Source organism: Globicephala melas, chromosome 3 (assembly GCF_963455315.2).
Source record: "Globicephala melas chromosome 3, mGloMel1.2, whole genome shotgun sequence".
In the NCBI taxonomy this organism is placed as follows: domain Eukaryota; kingdom Metazoa; phylum Chordata; class Mammalia; order Artiodactyla; family Delphinidae; genus Globicephala; species Globicephala melas.
This window is the reverse complement of record NC_083316.1, coordinates 135,459,480-135,479,450: the sequence shown is the minus strand read 5'-3', so window position 1 is coordinate 135,479,450 and position 19,971 is coordinate 135,459,480. Positions and strand designations below refer to the sequence as shown.

Below are 19,971 nucleotides of genomic sequence, written 5' to 3'. Positions count from 1 at the left end.
GGGAAAAAACAAACAAAAGAAGAGTTAGTTTTTACTATGCACGAGGCACTGGGCTAGATATTTTCATATTTATTATCCCATTTAATCCTTTTAACAACCTTGATATGAATGTATTATTATAACTGATTTACAGATGAGAAACAGGAGCACAGAGAGTTTGAGTCAGCTTCAAAGTCACACAGCTAGTAAGAGGAAGAGTGGGGATTTGAAGTCCCAGGACATCAGACAAAGGCTAGAAGAGCACTGAAGTGTGGGCAGCCTTGGCTTCTAGGGGGCAGTATCAGGTCACTGGGGGTTAAGCATTCCAGGGGATCACCTATGGGCAGGTGAACCCCAGGACAGAGGATTGAGGGGCACTAAAGACTAACTTGGCAAGGCTTACAATTTGGCCCCAGCAGGGCTGATCTGTTCATGTTCTGTCTCTCTTCATCAAAAAATGGGCAGTGTGATGTCATCATTAAGAGGATAGGATTTGGTGGCAGGCTGACCTAGATTCAGATCCTGATTCCAGCCCTTTTCTGTAGGTGTGACCCTGGGCAAGCTGTTTAAGGTTTCTCAGCTGGGATTTTCTCATCTGGAAAAAGGAATAATGGTATCTTCCTTATATTTTTGTGGAGGTTAAAGAATATGTGTGAAGCTTCCAGCCCAGAGGAAATGCCAGTAAGGAGTGGCTCCTCCACTTCGGAATAGGTATTGGTGAGCTGTGTGGTTACAGCAGGCAGGGCCATGGGCAACAGGAAATGGACCCACAGGGAAAGTGAGATCTGGGCTTATTAGGTTATTGCTTCTTAATCTTGAGTGTGCATCTGAATCACCTGGAGAACTTGAGAACCCAGATTGCCTGGCTGCACCCCCAGTTTCTGACTCAGTAGGTCTGGGGTGTCATCTCTACCAAGTTCCTGGGTGATGTGGATACTGCTGGGCTGGGGACCACACCTAGAGACTCAGTGCAAAGGCCTTTCATAATGGGTACTCTCTGTGCATTAACAGTGGCTCTAATCCCTGGACAGAACATTTGGAGTCCATCCGAGCCTGCGGTGAATCAGAGAAGCAGAGCTCTGGCCTCTCTCCTCTTCCCCCATATTCTACCCCACTTCTGTAGTTTCTTGAGGTTTTGGGATCCAGTCCTTGTGAACAGGGTTCAAAAAGGCTTAATTATGATGACTTAATTTTTTGCCATGCCAGTCCTTGGGCCTGCTTAGGTTGAAGGATATTTGTGGTTTAAATAAATCCATTTTATGGCTGAAAGTGCTGATACAATTTGTTCTTCACAGAGACAAGGAGGGGTTAGGCTCTGAGTAACAACTTCCAATTAATCTATTTGCCTGAAATTTTATATTTTCAGTAAGTTTACCACTTTAACAAGCAGGACAGATAGTCTCAGACAAGCAGAAGCAACTGTGTTTGCCTTCTATCATTCTTTTTACCAAGAAGGGGCAACTCACGGAATACTAGTGAGATAATGCACGTGGAAGGGTCTAACATAATATCTTAACAAATAAAAAAATCATCATTTTTTATTGTTTATTGAATAAGTATTTTTAAGCCCTTGTGACAGTGTGCTTTATACTAGGCTTTCTCTACTTGGGCACTATTGAGATCTTGGGACTGATTATTCTTTGCTGTGGGGGCTTTCCTGTGCATTGTAGGATGTTCGGCTGTATCCTTGGCCTCTCCCACTAGATGCCAGGGGCACACTCCAGTTGTGACGATCAAAAATGTCTCCTGACATCGTCAAATGTCCCCTGCGGGGAAAAATCATCCTTGACTGTGAACCACTGCTTTACATGAATAATCTTATTTCATTCTCACAAAACCCAGTAAAGTAGGTGTTATTTGTCCCATTTTAGAGAAGAGTGAGGGAGAGGAGGAACAGAGAGGTTGAGCAATTTGCCAAAGACCACCCAGCTAGTAAAGGAGCAGGAGCGGAATTTGAACTCAGGACTGACATAATCCAAGGCCTCATTTTGGACCACCACTCCCCTCAGCCTTTCTAAGAGGACACATCTAGGAAGATGTAGAGAAGAGCGTCTGCTTAATCATATGCATCCTGGTGATTGCCTCTGAGAAGGAGAGAGATGAATGGGATGAGGAGTGGGGCCTTTTAGGTGTATTTGCAACATTTTATTTAAGAGGAGAAAGAAGATAGGTAGCAAACTCAGCAACATGTTAACATTGGTTAAATCTGGGTGGACAAGTCATGGGTGTCTCAAATTATTATTATTATTATTATATTTTTGCGGTACGCGGGCCTCTCACTGTTGTGGCCCCTCCAGTTGCGGAGCACAGGCTCTGGAGGCGCAGGCACAGCGGCCATGGCTCACGGGCCCAGCCGCTCCGCAGCATGTGGGATCTTCCCAGACCAGGGCACGAACCCGTGTCCCCTACATCGGCAGGCGGACTCTCAACCACTGCACCACAAGGGAAGCCCTCAAATTATTTTTAATCCCCTAACCTTTTAATGAGAAGGAACTGGTCCCATTTTTATTTCCCCCAAAGACATAGCCCATTTATAGAATTACTCAAAATCCCAATTTATCAACAGATCCTTATTAAATGTATCCTCCAAAGGTGATATTATATTAGAGGCTTCACATACATTAATAGCTGATGTTTTTGAATTATTTACTCGTGTCTGGCACCCAGCTGAGTCATTTTCATCCATTTTCCTATTTATTTCTCACTCCAATCCTATGAGCAGATGATTTCAGTCTCGTTTTACAGATGTATTAACTGAGGCTTAGAGAGATGAGCTGCAGAGCCAGGACTTCAGACCTGGATTTGCCTGATTTCAATGTCCCTGTTCTTTCTAGTACTCCAAGCTGCCAGCCAAACAGAACCTGTGAAGGGAAAGGAAGGAAGGAAGGAAGGAAGGGAGGGAGGGAGGGAGGGAGGGAGGGAGGGAGGGAGGGAGGGAGGAAGGAAGGAGGGAGGGAGGGAGGAGGGAGGGAGGAGGGAGGGAGGGAGGGAGGAAGGAAGGAAGGAAGGAAGGAAAAAAAGGAAAGGGAAAGGAAAGGAAAAGGGAAGGTACCAGCCCTCTTTACTGGATGAGGTGGGGTGGGATGGCAGTGACAGAGACAGGTGGCAGGAAAGGATTTCCTGAGGTTCTGAGACTCCCTGGCTGATCTCAGCTCCTGGCTTAGGATCTTGATCTCTCAACTTGGTGGCAGTGGGTCAGAGTTCATCTCTTCCCTGCCCTGTCCTGGATGCTGGTTCCAACACCTCTAGGTTAAGTACAGTCTGAAAATAACTCTGCCTCTCCATCCTGACTAGCAGTTCAAGGTCGGGATTAAATTACCACCCTGACTAACCAGGGCTCATTGCCTGCCTCTCAAAAAAGCCTCCTTCCCCAGAAGAATCTGCTCAACATGCCATCTCCTTGCTTCTTAAGCAGTGCTCGATTAAATTTTCCATTCGTGAGGCTGGCATCTTCCGAGCCAATTTGAATTTTGCAACTAAAATGTGGTGCATTTGCCATGCCCTTGTCTAAATATAGACTGTCCACTGAGTTCCCTGGATCAGCACAGGGCCCCATGGTCGGGTGCGGCAAGCTTGGATGCCCAGAGGAATCCTTCCTTATTAACTCATCCTTGAGTGCCTCAAAGTTGATTGTTTTCCTGGGGTGGGCGGGGGGAGTATCTTATTTTGTTACGGTTTTTAATCAGTACATCAGCCCCAGAGCCTCGAACCACTGATGTGGATCGTGGTGGCCCTGGCAGCCATGTGAAAGATCAAATCCGTTTACACACTGTGGGTGACTGCTTTTTGTTCTCAGATCCTGGGTAACATACACACATTCCAAGGCTGCTGCTTGCTCTGGCTCCCCTGATGGATGGGGTGTTGCATTCCAAGAGGGCAGCTTGCTAGCCCTGAAGTCTGGAAGGCTGACACCAAATTAGTTGGAAGGATTTGAAGCTTTCAAGCCATCTTATCACCTCTGAGGGGAAGCTGACTTGTCACGCAGATGTCTGAAACTTCCCCAGGCAGTGAGGAACTGTCAGCATAAAAAGTGGTTTCTTCAGCTGTGCTGAAACACGCTTAGTGGGAGTGTAAATTGCTATATCCTTCCCAGAGGGTAATTTGATAATACGTGTCTGAGGCCTTTCACATGAGTCTACCTTTTGATCCTAACCATTCAAAGTGGATTTTATCCTAAGGCAATCCTAAAGGGCAAGTGTACAAAAGATATTAAAGAAAAAAGTGCATGCATAAGAAAATCTGTCACAGCTAAAAACTCAAAACAATTATACATCAAGAGGGGATGGATTATCAAACATACAAAAAGATGCTTAACCTCATTCACAGATATTTCACGTATCAAGCTGGCAGAGATCAAAAAGTTTGATAACAAACTGTTAGGGAATGAGTGGGCACTCTCAAATGTCAGTTAAGGAAATGAAAATTGGTACAATCTCTATGCAGGATGATTTGGCAGTATTTATAAAAATTAAAAAAAAATTTACTCAGAATAGTCCACTTTCAGGATTTTAATTGTATAACGTGGGAAATAGTGAAGTATGTACAGGAATATTCACTACAGTGTTGTTTGTAATAATAAAAGATTTGAAACAACCTAAATGTCCTTCTATAGAAGTCTTTTTGGAAGAAAAAGGAATACTATGCAGTATCAAAAAGAATGAGGTTGCTCTATTTATACTGAAGTGGAAAATTTTCAAGATGCACTGTTCAGTGAAAAAAGCAAAGTGCAGAATAGCATGTTATTTCTATTAAAAAGAACGTATAAATATATTTTTATATGCATAGAATATCTCTGAAAGGATGTACAAGAAACTGGTATTAATAGTTGCCTCCAGGTAGGGGAATTCGATATGTGGGACCAAGGAACTGAGAGGGACATTCTTTTCATTCTACACTTGGGCCTTGTGAATGTGATACCTTGTGTGTGTCTTATCTATTTACATAAACATGACCACTATTGTCATAAGTGGATTGGTTATATATAATACATTATGGTACCTTTTATTATGGATTGCAATACATCAGTTAAAATATGTGAAGTACAGGGCTTCCCTGGTGGCGCAGTGGTTGAGAGTCCGCCTGCCTATGCAGGGGACATGGGTTCGTGCCCCGGTCCGGGAAGATCCCACATGCCATGGAGCGGCTGGGCCCGTGAGCCACAGCTGCTGAGCCTGCGCGTCCGGAACCTGTGCTCTGCAACAGGAGAGGCCACAACAGTGAGAGGCCTGCGTATCGCAAAAAAAAAAAAACAAAAAACAAAACTGAAATGATTCAGTTTTATTGAAACAGCAAGAAGTCCACACTTGATACTTAGTGATAAAAGCACTAGGTGATGTAATTTGTGTATACATACACACACACACACACACGTGAAATATTGTGAAATATGAAATACAGAGGTGTATAAAAAAGTTAATAACCTCCTCCTCCTCACTTCTCTCTACCCCTGGAGGTGACTAATAGCTTTTAAAAATAGGATTATATAAAACCCTATGACTTGTCTTTTTCACATAAATATCATGACAACCCTCCTACACGATAGATCTAACCTATTTATTTTAACAACTTTACATTTTAATATATTTAAAATTCCTTATTTAGTAAAATTGAACATAATCAGGTTAAACCTAAAATATCAAATATTTCTTGCTCCAGTGATTCTGTTTCTAGGAATTTATCCTGAATATGTGGGCACAGACACATAGACAAGAGTACTCACTGCAGCATTGTTTTTAGTATGGAAAAACCAAAAATAACCTAATGTCAATGAGCTGGGAAATTGTTAAATAAAATAGGATATTCCATAGATGGATTACTATACAGCCATGAAAAGGAAAGCAGTAACTATACATTCTGACAGAACTATGCCCAAGATATGCCGTTGAGTGTAAAACGTAACCTCCGCTATAGTGTTTATAAAATGATACCATTTGTAAAAATAAACAGGATGTAAACATACATTCCACACACATACACACTCAAATATTTACACATACATACAATGTATATGGATGCTTACAGATAAATAGAATATTTCTGGAACTATACACAATCTGGTAACAGTGTTTGCTCCTGGGAAAAAAGACTGAGAGTGCTGGATAGAGGTGGACCTGGGGTCTGGCGTGGGTAGAATGATTTTTTTTTTTTTATTATTCTTGATTTAAATAAAAGTCAATGCACTATTTTTAAATAAAGAAAGTAGATTTAAAAATTGCTACAAGTAATCACGCAAGACAGTTACAAAGCACAATGGCATAGTCCAAGTTCCCTGTGGTCCTAAGACTATATAATTTGAAAGAAGAAAGTATAGAAAACCTCATGCCCTGAAGTACATCTTTATAATGTCATAGGACAGGGTTCTTATTCTGGGGTTAGGGAGTCCCTGAACTTGGATGGGAAAAATTATTATTTTTTTTTTTAAAGAATTAACCTTTGGCTGAAAGTTAGCATTTTGTTCCACAGGAATGCAGGCAACAAGCCACAGTAGAATTAGCAGGATTTGTCGCCCACAGAAATCAGATTTACGATATTATATTACGTTTGCTGCAGATATCTTGAAATATTTCCACTTGCCACTACTTCAAGTTATAGTAGTTATTTATCTGGCTTGCTGCTAGATCTTGTTTAATATGTTAATAATGAAGAACATTGGTTTACTCTACAGTAAATTTGTTTTTTTAACATTATAATAGCTATTTCAACATAACTGATTTTCTTTGATATCCTGTGTATCTTATTTTATGTATCTATTGTAAGAAGGGGCTTCACCAGATTGCCAAAGGGGCCCGTGCAACAAAAAAGCCCAAGAACTTTTGCTTAAGATAAAGTCTGCAGAGCTGGGGATAAGGAGTCACAAATGACACTATGAGGGTATACCTGGAAGCAGGTACCACTTTCTCTTGATGCCAGGGGCTGATTGATGGCCTGAATATATAAATCAGAGATGTAATTTTTTTTGTTTGTTCCAGTTGGTAGCACCCCCCTCCTCCCCCACCAGCTGCCTCTCTGGATCTCTGCCCGGCCCTGTGCTGGTGGCGTGAGCCCTGGGGCCCATGCCTGTGAATGACAGTGAGCCCGGCTTGCCCTTGGTCCTATTTTAACCTCCTTCTGGGCCATGGCCAGGGTGCTGAGCTCAGCCTCAAAGCGATGCATGTTAGCTTGGCAGGAAACTCTATCTTAAAGAAGAATTTTAAAAAGCGTGCGAAGCTAAGCCCCAGATGCATCCCAGCTTCAGGGGAACAAGACACTGTGCGCAGATACCCCTGGAAAAAGTTAAATGGGTCTCTGAAAGGAATGGTCCACTTGCATGTGCTAGGACTTTCTATTTCTGAACATTTCGGCATGAACTGTTCATTGGTGCGACTTTTACAGCGGACTTTATGTGCTCACACCGGAGAGGGGCACTTGAGTGCTCAAAGGGGACTCACGTGTGCTGCCCCTGGGTGTGGTCACGAGTGTGCTGTTGACACAATCTAAGAACACAAGCCTGCCAGTGAGGATGGTACAATGGGCTGACCTATGCTCTGTCATGTCAGGAGGGGGGTGATGAATGGGTGAGGATGCCCCTCCCCCACCATCATTCCAGCCTGACAAGTACCTAGGACATAGCTGGCTTTTCTCCTCCTCCCCCCAATATCAGTTTGGCCCACCTTTCTTTCCGTCTCCTCTTCATTCTGGAGACACTCATCATTCAGATCACACCATCTGCCTTGTGCTGAAATGGATCCACTCCTTCACTGACTCACTCATCTAAGTATTTAGGGTCAGCCAGCCATGGATTCAGATCCCAGCTCAGTGACTCACTTGTGCAAGTAGGGTAAATTAACTGAATGAAGACTTAAAAATTTCCGACCAACCTTTACATTAATTCCTTTTTCCCACAAAAAACACACCCGTGAAGTTGTGTCTTTCCTCCTTCCCTTCATTCACTCATTATTAATCTTTCTCGGTACTGCTGAGGCTATGGATGCCAGACTCTCTCCTCCCCCATCTCAGGCTTCTCAGTGAAACCAAGGCACCATTGGATGTTCCATTGTAAACACTCTTACTCCGGGAGTTAAAATATCGAGGTACTTTTATCATTCAAATTGAGACATTTTGAGAATATGAGAGGGTTACAATAATCATCATAGTGCCCTTGGTAACAGACATAAGTGGAGACTGGCTCAGGCAAGGTGGGATGTCTGGTCACCCCATTATAGAGCAATGCTATATCACCTACAAACAGACCCAGTGTATCTTTGGTGCATTTAGCAAAGCTGGACACCTTCACTTTTTTGGGGAAATGCTTTGATATTAAAGAAATCAAAGTAGACTTCATGGGATAAATTAGAATGTTGGCCTTCCTTCCATTAATTTTAGGGCCGTGTGTGTATGTCGTGTGTGTGTGTGTGTGTGTGTGTGTGTGTGTGAGAGAGAGAGAGAGAGAGAGAGAGAGAGAGAGAATTTAGAATTACATTTGGAGGTGGGGGCAGCATTCACTTCTCAATACCTTGGGCCTTTCTGAAGGTCTTAATCAGGCCCTGCTATAAAGTCACCAGAATTGTGTCCTCCTCTCCTACTTCTGTGGGGACCAACTCTGACCATATTCCTCCCAGAGGCGAGAGGCAGGTGACAAGGGCTGAGAAGGTGAGGGAAAATGGGGACTGACTGGCAAAAGACAAGTCTCCCCCAGAGGCGGTGGAATGGCAACCTTTTATGAAGAATGAAGATGTTGTCCAATTTTCAAGCTCATAACTTGGGTCCACTCCGGTCTTCATCTATCTAATCTTTCTTCATTGGGTCCATAACCAGACCCATATTGGCCATTTGGTTTCACAAGAGCAGTCAAGACAGTTTCAACGTGCTTGTGGTATTTTCAAGGAATGTAGAACAAGTCACCTAACCTCTAAGCCCGTTTCCTCATTTATAAAGTGAGCAGAACATTAATACCTATCTGATGGGCTATTGGGAGGTTCAAATGGTAGATGAAGTCTGGCACATACTGTGTGAATCATAGCTGCAATTGCTATTTTTATTGGGAGTCTAGTAGGTACATGTCTCTGGGCATGGAGGACAGGAAGATGAGTGAAACCTGGACCATTTCCTCCGGAGGTTTGCAGCCCAGTAACACTGCTGAAGATGTGCCAATCAGTCCTGATTCCCGTGAACAAATGTGACAAGCACCATACACAAGGTATAAAGACAGCCATCACCATCAGGGAAAGGGGTGGGGACCAGAAAAAACTTCCTAAGAGAGGTGTCCACAAAACTGGGGGTCTACAGGTGGACAGGATTTGGATGTTCAGAGGGTACGGGAAGAGCATTCCTGCCAGAGGGAAGAGTACGAAAAACACATAGGGTAAGGAAAATGTAAGGTGTATTTGGGGAAACAGCAAGCAATTTGAGTTAACGTGCGCTCCTAGCACCCGTGTTAGGCAAAGAGGAAAGATGCGGTCACTGCTTACAAGAAGTTCACACATAAGTCCATCAGTCACGAGGCTGCTAGAGAGAGCCACCCCTGTAGTGTTTGGGGTGGACCATGGGCACTTCCTTAACCTCAGGGCTCCTCTCTTCATGGGATCCTCCAAAGCCCTGGGTGGGATCCCAGCGTGTCTCCTCTAGGTAGTATTATTTTGCAAAGTTTTCATGAGTAAGGTCTATTACATGCAACTGGTTAGGATCACTATCTAATTCCACTCCGACTTCCCTCTGTCATAATTTCCCTTCATGTGGGTGTTAGTATAGGGGTTGTGGGCATTTTTGGGAACTAGCTAAGAGTTAAAGATATATTTCATTTGGGTTCTCTTGAATATACATATATGGTGTGCATATATGTATATCCTTATATACATATATGTGCATTTTCTTTCTGTATAGCTAGGTTATCACTAGTCAGGGTTACTGCAAAGTGGAAAAACAGCTTCTAGAAATACTCTCTTGTCCACGATGCAACCTTTGTGACAAGAAGAGGTAGGACCAGAGGCTGATCCAAGGTAGGAGAGAGTCCTATGGTGCTGAGATCACACGTATGTGGTGAAGAGGTGAATCAAGTTCTGAAATGTATTCAGCCAGAAGTTAGGCTGTGAAAAAGTGTTGTAAATTTTATGTGTTTAACCCCAAAGCCCAAATTTGATAAAAGCCTTAAAGGTATATGGCACTACCCGTAATATGTTGTGAAGCTGAAAAAAATCTAAAGCACCCATAATAAAAGAAAGAGAAATTTTGACTTAGCTTGCTAGGGGAAAGACCCAATTATTTTTATATTCCTTATGTTCTCACCAGGATATGGTGCCTTTTGGTTGCTGAATAACAGGCAGCCACTTGCCCTTCCTTTCCATCTTCTCAGAATAGACTCTGCTTTCCCTAGGGCCTCTCTGGGCTTCCATAAATCAGGGCCCAGAGCCCCACACCTAGTATACCCCCAGTAATGAGCCCTTTAGCTTATTCCGATTGCCTAGATGTGAATCCAGGTTCTGTCACTAATCAGCTGGGTGGCCTGAGGCAAATCACCCAATCTCTCTGAACTTCAGTTTCCTCATCTGTAAAATGGAGACAACCATAGTGTCCATCTGGTAAGCCTCTGGAGAGGAGTGAATGAGAGCCTGCATAGAAAGCACTCTTAGCCTGGTTAAGCCAGGCACATGGCAAGACCTAATAAATGGAGCTATTAGTATTACTGTTATCAGATGTGGTTAGGGAGCACAGTGACATCCTGCAGATGTGGGAGAAAGCAATTTCCCATTGTGGCCTGGTGGCCATCAGTTATTTTTATGAGCCACACATACTCAGGTAAAGGCATCTCCTGCATTAGAAATCTTAATAGGCCCATCTGTGATGGCACTGCAGCTACACACATGCCCACTGGCATTTCTGTGGTCTGTTTCACCCCAGAAGGACTGGGTGCTTCCACAAATGGCCCCCATCCTATCATACCTGACAAGCATGACTCCACACACATCATCCTTCCCCCTCACCGCCCCCCTGCCCCCCGCCCTAAGCCTTTGACTCTTATGGCAAAGCTGAGGCTAATTTGTTTATCCATCACTGAGAGGATAAATCACCCTCCCCCTTTCTTCCTGCTTTCTCCCACAAATATTTATCGTGCCTAACTATCATGGTGTCTCCCATGATTCTAAGACTTTAGGAGACTCACAGTAAAATTTCAAAAAAAATTTTTGGTGGGGACAGACATAGGGTTACCAACTTTTTCTTTTGCCAAGTAGAATACCACACACACACACACACACACACACACACACACACACACAATGACTATCACTATCACTTATTACCATCATCCCATTAAAGAAATGTTATTTCAGTTTCCCAAAATAGACAGGACATAGTCTTTAGAACAAAAGAACAGTCATTTATATTGAGTACATTTAGAAAAACACAGGATTTTCCTAACTCTTCTTTCATTTTGTCATGAGCCAGTAAAAATGTTATCACCCATGGGCACCAGACCTCAGACAAATGTGTGGAAGCACTGTAGTAACAACAAGAATAATATAACATATGTTTATTGAGTGCCAAATATGGAGTCTAATAGATTCTATCATTTACTAGCTGTGTGACCTTGGGCAATTTACCGAACCTCGCTGAACTCTAGACACAGGGTGATGATCCTTGCTCTGCAGAGGGGCTGTGAGAATTACAAGCTATATAGAACACTTAGTGTTGAGCAGTGTTGCCTGCTACATTGAAGACCTGCTTCCACAGGGCTCATTCTCCTCCCCTTCTCCAGGGAGGCTCTAGTTTGAAGAGTTCACCTTCCCTCCTAACAATCCTCTGCCTTCCTCTGTATGGACTGGCCCGAGGGACTGGGCAGGACTGGGGATGTTTCTGGCTGCACTGGGGGAAGTTTAACCAAACTCTGGTTCTCCAAGGGGTGTTCATTCCAGGTTCCCAGGCATGGGGAGGACTAGTGCTATGCTGGTGGCATAATTGCCTGTGAGAACTGGTTAAAAATTGAGATTCATGGCCCCATCATGAAAGATTCTGATACAAAGGTCTGTGGTGGAGGTCAAGAATCTGTGCTTTTGAAAGCAGTCCCCTGCCAGATGTTTCTAATGAGCAACTGGGTTTGCTGATGGTCATGGCTCCTGGTTTTTGGGTTGGGACATTTTGTCCACTCACCTCATAAGAGTGTCTGGCGTATCATTCCTAGCATGGTATCTTGTGAGCCCTGATGAATGGGGTCTGAGGAGATCCTGGGAGGAATCCTCTTGGTTGTGTTTCACCCAGTAAACTCAGGGCTATTCCAGATACATCTCTTACTCTCCTGTATCATAACCAACCCATCCCCAAGTCCTTGAATCTGTCTACTTCTCTCCACCTCCACTGCTACCAGTGTGGTCTAAATTACCACCAGCGCTCACTGGGATTACAGCCTCCTAACTGCCCCGTCTCTGCTCTGTGCTCCATGTAGCTGCCTGGGTCATCTTTTAAACACATAATCAGATTGTCTCTCTTGTCGGCTTCAAACCCTTCGGTACTGGCCATGGCAATTTATCATAAAATCTAAAATCATTAATGTGGCACAAAAGCCCCTGCATGGCCCAACCTGTGCCTGCACCTCCAGCCTCGACTTGCACCTGCCTCCCCTCTGTTCTCCGGGCTCTGGTAGTTCCCTACCAGCTCCTCCCTCAGGACTTTCAGGTGTGCCCTTCCTTCTGCCTGGAGCTCTCTTCTTCTACCTGCCCCTTTCACTGAATTAACTCCTCCAAACTGTTCAGGGTTCTGCCTAAATGCCAGTCAGGGATCCCTGTAATACACCGATTCCTGTCGTATACTTCTAATAGCAGCATACCCCTTTTCTTCAAATCTTTTTTCACAATTTGCATTTATGTTTATTTGCATGTGTGTATTTTTCAAATTATCTGTGTTCCTCACTAGAACTAAATTCTATGAGAACGTGAAACACAGCTGCTTTGCTCCACAATCTCCAGCACAACGCCTGGACCTAGTAGGCTTCCAATAAATACATACTTATTCAGTGAATGAATGAATGATTAAAGATGTGGAAACAAGTCCCTATATGAAGGCCAAGATCTCACTTTTTATTCCTGGTTGGGGTGACTAAATGCCCAATGTTGAGAGACCCATGTCATACACAGTGCAGGAGGTAGAGAGAAAGCCGAGCCCTGAGCTAGAATGTGGATGACCTTCCCTGATAGTTTATGAGTGAATTTTTTTCAGGGGTGAGTAGGGAATGGAAGAAAGACAGGGTTTTGTAACAGAAGTAGAATAATCAGCTTTTGACAAGGTGGCTCTGGGGTTCCTGGAGAACATTTGCTATGAGAGCAGGTTGGGACCAGAAAGCAAAAAGGTCAGACATCTTTGTGCACTGGACCAGGTAAGTGCCTGTTCTGACAGACACGGATTCAATTCTTGTCTCTACCATTTACTTGCTGTGTGACCTTGGGCAAGAAGTCTAACCTCTCTGAGCTTCAGTATATTTAACTGTCGAGAGGGAGCTATTACTTTCCCCTGTCAGGGTAGCTGTGAGGATTAGTGAGATAATGTCTGTAGAGGGCCTAGCAGAATGTCTGGTACATAGTATGTGCTCCATGATAATAGGATCTCACTAGGCTGTGAGCCTCCTGCACGCAGGGGCCATGTTTGCTTTGGTTCAACAACCCAGTGATTAGTACAAAGCCTAGCACATAGTAGGTGCTTTAGGAAGTCTTCATTAATGATTTTATAAATGACTGAATGTATTTTCCTGCAGTAAGATCTCCCTCTTCTAGGAAGGATTCCCTGTGTGTAAAATTTTCCCTCACTCAAACCAATTGACTTCCCTGTGAGCAACTCAAATCCCTGTGTTTTGAAACCTCAGAACTGGAGGATTAGTGTGTGTGTCTGTGGGGGTGGCTCTGTCCTGAGTCATCTCTGAGACCCCCACCCTCCCTTATGCTCTTGTGGGAGCTGGAAATTCATCAGCCCTAATCTGAATGAGAGGACTGGAGAAACAAATCAATGGAGAGAGGGATTCCGATTTGGTTCAAGTACTATAGAGATTACAACTGTTTCTTTGAAGCTGACCATTTATTTGGAGGGGAAAGCAGTTAGTTCAATAATCGCTTCCTGATGCCTTTCAGCATTTTAAAAGACGGAAGAAGGATTTGGAGCGAGGCAAGGTTCCAGTGTTTTCGAAACAACACACCAAGCCCAGCTACCAGTTGGCTGCCCAGCGCTTCCTGCTACCCACCCGCACCCCCATCTACTACACACCCCCCTGCACCCCAGTGCAATGCATATCCCTCAATAGCCCAGCTGCTTCTTGAACCCTGACCAGGCGGGTGGGAGTTGGCCTTCATTGTAATGCCAGGCAGCTGAAGATTCCTTGGACACCATGCACATCGCCCATCAAGTAGAAATGCTACTATATTATATTCCAATTATTTCCTGTCCCTCCATGGCCTGATTCCAGGGGCTGAATAAAGAGGTCCTTGTTTGGTGGCTCCATCCCTGCTCCTGAGTAAGTGAGAGCTGGTCCCTGGCCCAACTTGGTGTGAGGCCACAGGGAAAAAGGGTGGGAGGAGATAGGGAGGGTGTTACAGGTGGGGAGGGCTCCACAGGAGATGGGAGGCCTGTCTCTGCAGGCAGTCCAACCTCGCTCGCAAAAATAAAAACAAGGGAGGAAGGAAAACAAATGGGGCCCCTGACCAGGACCCTGTAGGGGGCAAGGCTATTTTCCTTCCTTCCCAGGAGGAATCCCAACCCTCCTCTTCCACGGAGAAGACAAACACAGCGATAGAAACTTCCAGGCACCTGGAAGTCTATCGCCAACTAGAAGTTTACTCCTACCTGGGCTTCTCTGTTTGCCAACCACTGTCTTCCCCCAGATCTGCTTTCTCCCCTTCTGAGTGAAAAGCCTTTCATGGAAAATTTAGAATTTGGAACCTGCATCAGATTCCAAAGGAGTTATTGTTCTACATCATGTTATTTATTTTTTTTATTTATTATTTTTTTTTTTTTGCTGTACTTGGGCCTCTCACTGTTGTGGCCTCTCCCGTTGCGGAGCACAGGCTCTGGACGCGTAGGCTCAGCGGCCATGGCTTACAGGCCTAGCCGCTCCGCGGCATGTGGGATCTTCCCGGACCGGGGCACGAACCCGTGTCCCCTGCACCGGCAGGCGGACTCTCAACCACTGTGCCACCAGGGAAGCCCCATGCTACTTTTATTTGGGTGTTATTTGAACTCAGACGAAGTAGAAGCCCACATCTTATTTTGCTCAGATGCTCTTTCTATTGATAAATTACTAAGAACATGTTAATTAAGCACCTTCTCTGTTTGAAACTCTTGAGTAACTTTCGAAGTCCATCCCAAATTCAAGGCCTGGAGTCCACACTCCTTACCCGCCAAGGGTTGGATTTCCAGGGGAGAAGCATGTGGATAGACTCAGCTCAGGGACAGCACACTGGGAGAACTCCGGGAGATAACAGTTGGTCAGGAAGTCTTCAAGTCAAGGAGAAGAGAAACAAGCTCTGATAGCATCAGGGTGGCAAGAACATCTCACTTTCTGTGGCATGGAAGCCAAGGACCTGATATGTTAGGAACATAAGGTCTCAGAAAGGCATGGACAGAAAGAGGGGGGAAACTGAAATAGTATAAGTGAGAAGAAACTGAGGGTGGGTGTGAAGAACAGGACCCAGAGAGAAGCCACATCGTCCTGCACCACCGCGTGGGTGGTGAAGTGCTAACCTTTGCAGCGTTTAAAAACCTGGGTGTCCAGGAGGTTGGAGCCTGAAAGGAGCAGAGAGATCCCCTGGCCGGTGCTTCTCAAAGCCTGGTCTGGGGATCACCTCTTCAGAATCACCTGGTGGGCTGGTTAAACGTGATTCCTGGGACTTCTCTGATTTACTGGCTCGGATTCTCTATGTGTTAGGTCTTAGAAGCTGAATTTTTATCTAGTTCCACAAATGATTCTGATCCTTACTGAAGTCTGAGAGCCCTTGATCGAGTCCAGCCCTCTTGGTCCCTGGAAGTGAGACCTGAAGCCCAGCTGGTAAAGCAACACACCTAAGTTCACAGAGCTAATCTATGGCAAAGCTCACATACATAACTCTATTGCTCCTGACCCTCAGAGCAGTACTCTTTCCATTTCAACATGCTGGCAGCCTCTTCAGTTGTTTCCCCTGCCACCTAAAGTGAAAGCCTGCACCTTTGATCCACTCCTGCATCCTGCTGGGGCTTTGTCTTTCCTGAGGATGCTCTGGTCACAGCCTCTGCCAGCTGAGGATCGGGGGTGGCGGCGGGGGGGCGGTGGGGGGAAGAAGGAAGAAAGGAAAAGGATCTAGTTCCCTTCTGAGCCTTTAATAACAGGTATTGGCAACTGAATGGAGAAGAAAACACAGTTTTAGCTGCAGGGGGTATTGGGGTTTGGTTTGTACTACTAAGAGCTAACTTTCATTGTGTATTTGCTGTGTACCAGACACTGTATTAAGTCCTTTCCATGTACTAGTGCAAACCCCATGGAGCAAATAGTAATTAGCCCTATTCTGCAGATGAAGAAACTGAGGCTCACAGAGAAGTCATCATTTGCCCAAGGTCACATGGCTAATTATTGGCCAAATCACTCCATGTGCAACCACGATCTTTGTATGGTCCAATGGAGTGTGAACTGTCATCCACTTTAACTGGACAAGCCTGCGAAAGGACCCTGAGACCTTGGGAAAGAAAAGAAAGCTGGGCAGCGGGATGTGATCACTACTTGGGGTAGAGCTTCAAACCCTCTCCACTTAACACGCTGAAAATATTTCTGAAAGGCATTAGCTCGAAAGCTAGCCTTAGAAATGACAATATGGAGAGTAGGTTAAACAGTTTTTCTTTATCATTTTTAAACGGAAAGTCCCGACATCAGTTTACCCTCTTTCTATTTGGCTCTTTCTCTTGGAAGCAGTGTGTCTTTAGGATTTTTGTTACTTTGGGGATTTGTTTATGTTCAGTTCCAACTGAGCCCCTGGTGTGACTGTAGGTGTTAGTGGTCCATGGCAAGTAACAGCTGTTGTCTCTTCTGAGATCACAGCACATGACTCTGTCATAATTACCTCCCTCCATTCATTTTCTGGAGTGTCCCCCAGGGATAGAAAAAGAAATCAAAGCAGATCACTGCCTCAGAGAAGGGACAAGTGTTTCCTGAGCCGTGTGGACAGCATGTCACAGTACCCTCCTCTAGGTTTACCTCCTACCCAGACCTTGGCTTCATCCTTAGAGGAAGTCAGGTAGCCTTTTGAACAACTCACTTAGTAGGACTCCCAAACAAAAGAAGATGGGCACATTTTCACAGGAGAGAAAGGGCTCAGTTTCATACTAGCAGGACTTGGTGTCTGGTAGCTGAAGGTGAGGGGCAACTATAATTTAATTCTGGACATTCCATAAACCACCAGAGTTAGGGATATTTTGGGGTGAAAACTGAGAATGTGTGACCCTCTGGCCGTCTTCCTTCTCTTTCAAATCTCAAGCTTTAGATAAAGGCTGGTTGGGGCTGTGAGGCTGTAAAATGCTCTTATTAACTCGTAATGGAGGGAGTGCATGGAGGTGATAGCAAGTGGTGAAAGGAGGAGAGGGAGAAGGCAGCCTCTGCAAAGCTCTTGAGGAGCGTGGATCTCTGCAGGAGCCCTGGAAATGCTGAATGAAAACTGCCTTTCTGTGTACGAGCTGCCTCCCTGCTTCCCAAATGCCGTGTCTGCGGTAACTACAAACTATTTTGTATGCAGCATTAGTGACACCACCTTAGTGGGCACATGATTACTACTGTAATAACGCTGGTGTGATGTTCAAGTCCAGTGTCCTTTTAAATTATTAAACCAAGGCTGTTGAATGAGTCATTGCACATACCAGATTTGCCTCCTGAGGTTCTATTTCAAGTGACTCGTACCTTAGCGCGTTTCACTAACACCTGAGTTGGTTCTTAGCCACCTACCCAATCTGCAAAGCCTTTGCAGAACAAACAACATTCCCCAACCTCCAAACACACAGACTGCATAAAAAACTAAAACCCACAAAAAACTTTATAGTAAGCTCATCAGTAAACCCAAGATCTGAAAATGCCCCGTTCCCCTCCGCCAGTTCCCAACTTACCAAGTGGTAGAGCGATGAAGAAGGGTAGCCAACACAAGATGAACATACCGACTACAATGCCCAAGGTCTTGGCTGCTTTCTTTTCCCGGGAGAACTTAAAAAGTTTGACAGCTATGGAACTCCTGGGGTTGTGGCCCTTGGCCTTGGTACTGCTGAGGGTGTCCTCATGAAAGTTCTTGGAGTGGATCCTCAAGGTCAGCTCCTTGGAGTTGGACATCTCCTTCATGACTCCAGCCTCCAGGTTCTTGGTGGTCCTCTTGGCAACGATGTAGACTCGGCAGTACATGACCAGAATGACCGCCAGAGGGATGTAGAAGGAGCCCAGGGAGGAGAAGAGAGCATAGAAGGGTTCTTCAGTGACCCCACATTCCTTGTCATCATTGGGCGCCGGCTCCTTCCACCCAAGAAGAGGCCCAATGGAGATGACCGTGGACAAGACCCAGACACCGAGGAGTGCCAAGATGGCCTTCCTCCTGGTGACCAGCGATGGGTACTGCAGAGAGTAGCGCACCCCGATGTAGCGGTCGATGGAGATGGCGCACAGGCTCAAAATGGAGGCTGTGCAGCACAGGACATCCACGGCAGCCCAGATGTCACAGAAGATACGGCCCAGCACCCAATAGCCGAGCACCTCCAGGGCCGCAGAGAAGGGCAGCACAGTGAAGCTTAGCAGCAGGTCGGCAATGGCCAGGTTGACAATGAAGTAGTTGGTGGGCGTCCTCAGGTGACGGTTGCAGGCCACAGACAAGATGACTAGGATGTTGCCCACGATGGCAAAGAGGATGAAGGCGCCCAGCACCAGGCCCACGGAGATGGCCCTGGTGATGTCCAGCTGGGGCAGTGTGGAGTTGCTCGAGGTCTGGTTGGGGCCAGTGAAGTTGGCATTTTTCAACTCTCCCCAGTGGGCAGGTGCTCCTGTGTTGTGGCCGGTGTCCAGATCGGGATTCATTTTAGAGTCCGCCCTCCATAGCCAGAGGGGTGACAGGGCTGGGAAGGGCTGGTGAAGGCTCCTCAGCTGCCCTGAAACTTTGCTTCCCCCGTGGTCTTCTTCCCAAAGGCGTCCTCCTGGCGAGAAGTCATCTCCCCCGGGCAGCCCAGCCCGGCAGCACGTCTCCTGCCTGCACCGAGCCGCTCGCTCGCCTGTCAGAGCGAAGAGGAGGAGAGAGGGGACGAGGCGGCAGCTCCAAGTTTAATGGTCCACGTCAGGAGCGCCGGGCCGGGCTCGCGGGGAGCGGCGGGGAGGAGCGGGCGGCGGGGCAGGGGGCGCCCGGCTCTGCCCGGCCCGCGGCGGGTCTGCGGACAGCGGCGCCTCCGCCCAGCTAGCGCCGAGGAGGGTCTGCTTTCAATGAGCCGCCTCTGGGATGACTGCACGGCGGTGACATCAGGCGGGGGAGCCCGGCGCCCTGACTCCGCGCGGCACTAGGGGGCAATGCGGGTCCGGCGAAGGCGCCCGCAGCCCCGACGCCGCCACCCTGCTCAGCCCGGAGGCGGGCCGCGCCCCCCGTCTCCCCGAGGGCAGGCTAGTAGGGGGAGGGTAAGAGGTGGGGGGAACGGGGGCGGGGGTGGGGGCAGAGTGACTTGAGCGTGGGGATCCCCCTGTCCCCCACCCCCAGGTGGCTCACTGGGATTCTTTTTTCCTCCTATTCACTCCGCAGTTTCAAAAGTGGGCTGGGGGTGCTTGCCTTTAGTGAGGGGCGTCTGGAGTCAGCACTCAGATATAGGGGGCTCTGCAACTTGCGTGGCACCTAAAAGAGGAAGAATTCCAAAGTTAGTCAAATGAGAGGGACTTGAGTCAGATCTGAGACCAACCCCCATCCTTCCCTCCCTGTGAAACCTCTCTGGTCTCATAAGAAAACTCGGAAGCTTCTTGTCAATCATTCATTCAATCACTCATTCATTTAACAGATTGTTAACTGGGAACCC

At 46.2% G+C, this 19,971-nt stretch overlaps 1 protein-coding gene across 1 annotated transcript in view; it reads right to left on the bottom strand.

Annotated features, from left to right (window-relative positions):
* Window positions 1-19,452, bottom strand: part of ADRA1B (adrenoceptor alpha 1B) — a 60,256-nt gene extending 40,804 nt beyond the window's left edge. The window contains exon 1 of the mRNA XM_030841250.2: window positions 18,049-19,452. Coding sequence (XP_030697110.2) covers window positions 18,049-18,997 — 949 coding nt within the window. The 5' untranslated portion in view covers window positions 18,998-19,452. The remainder of the gene's footprint in view (window positions 1-18,048) is intronic.
* Window positions 19,453-19,971: the final 519 nt, after the last annotated feature.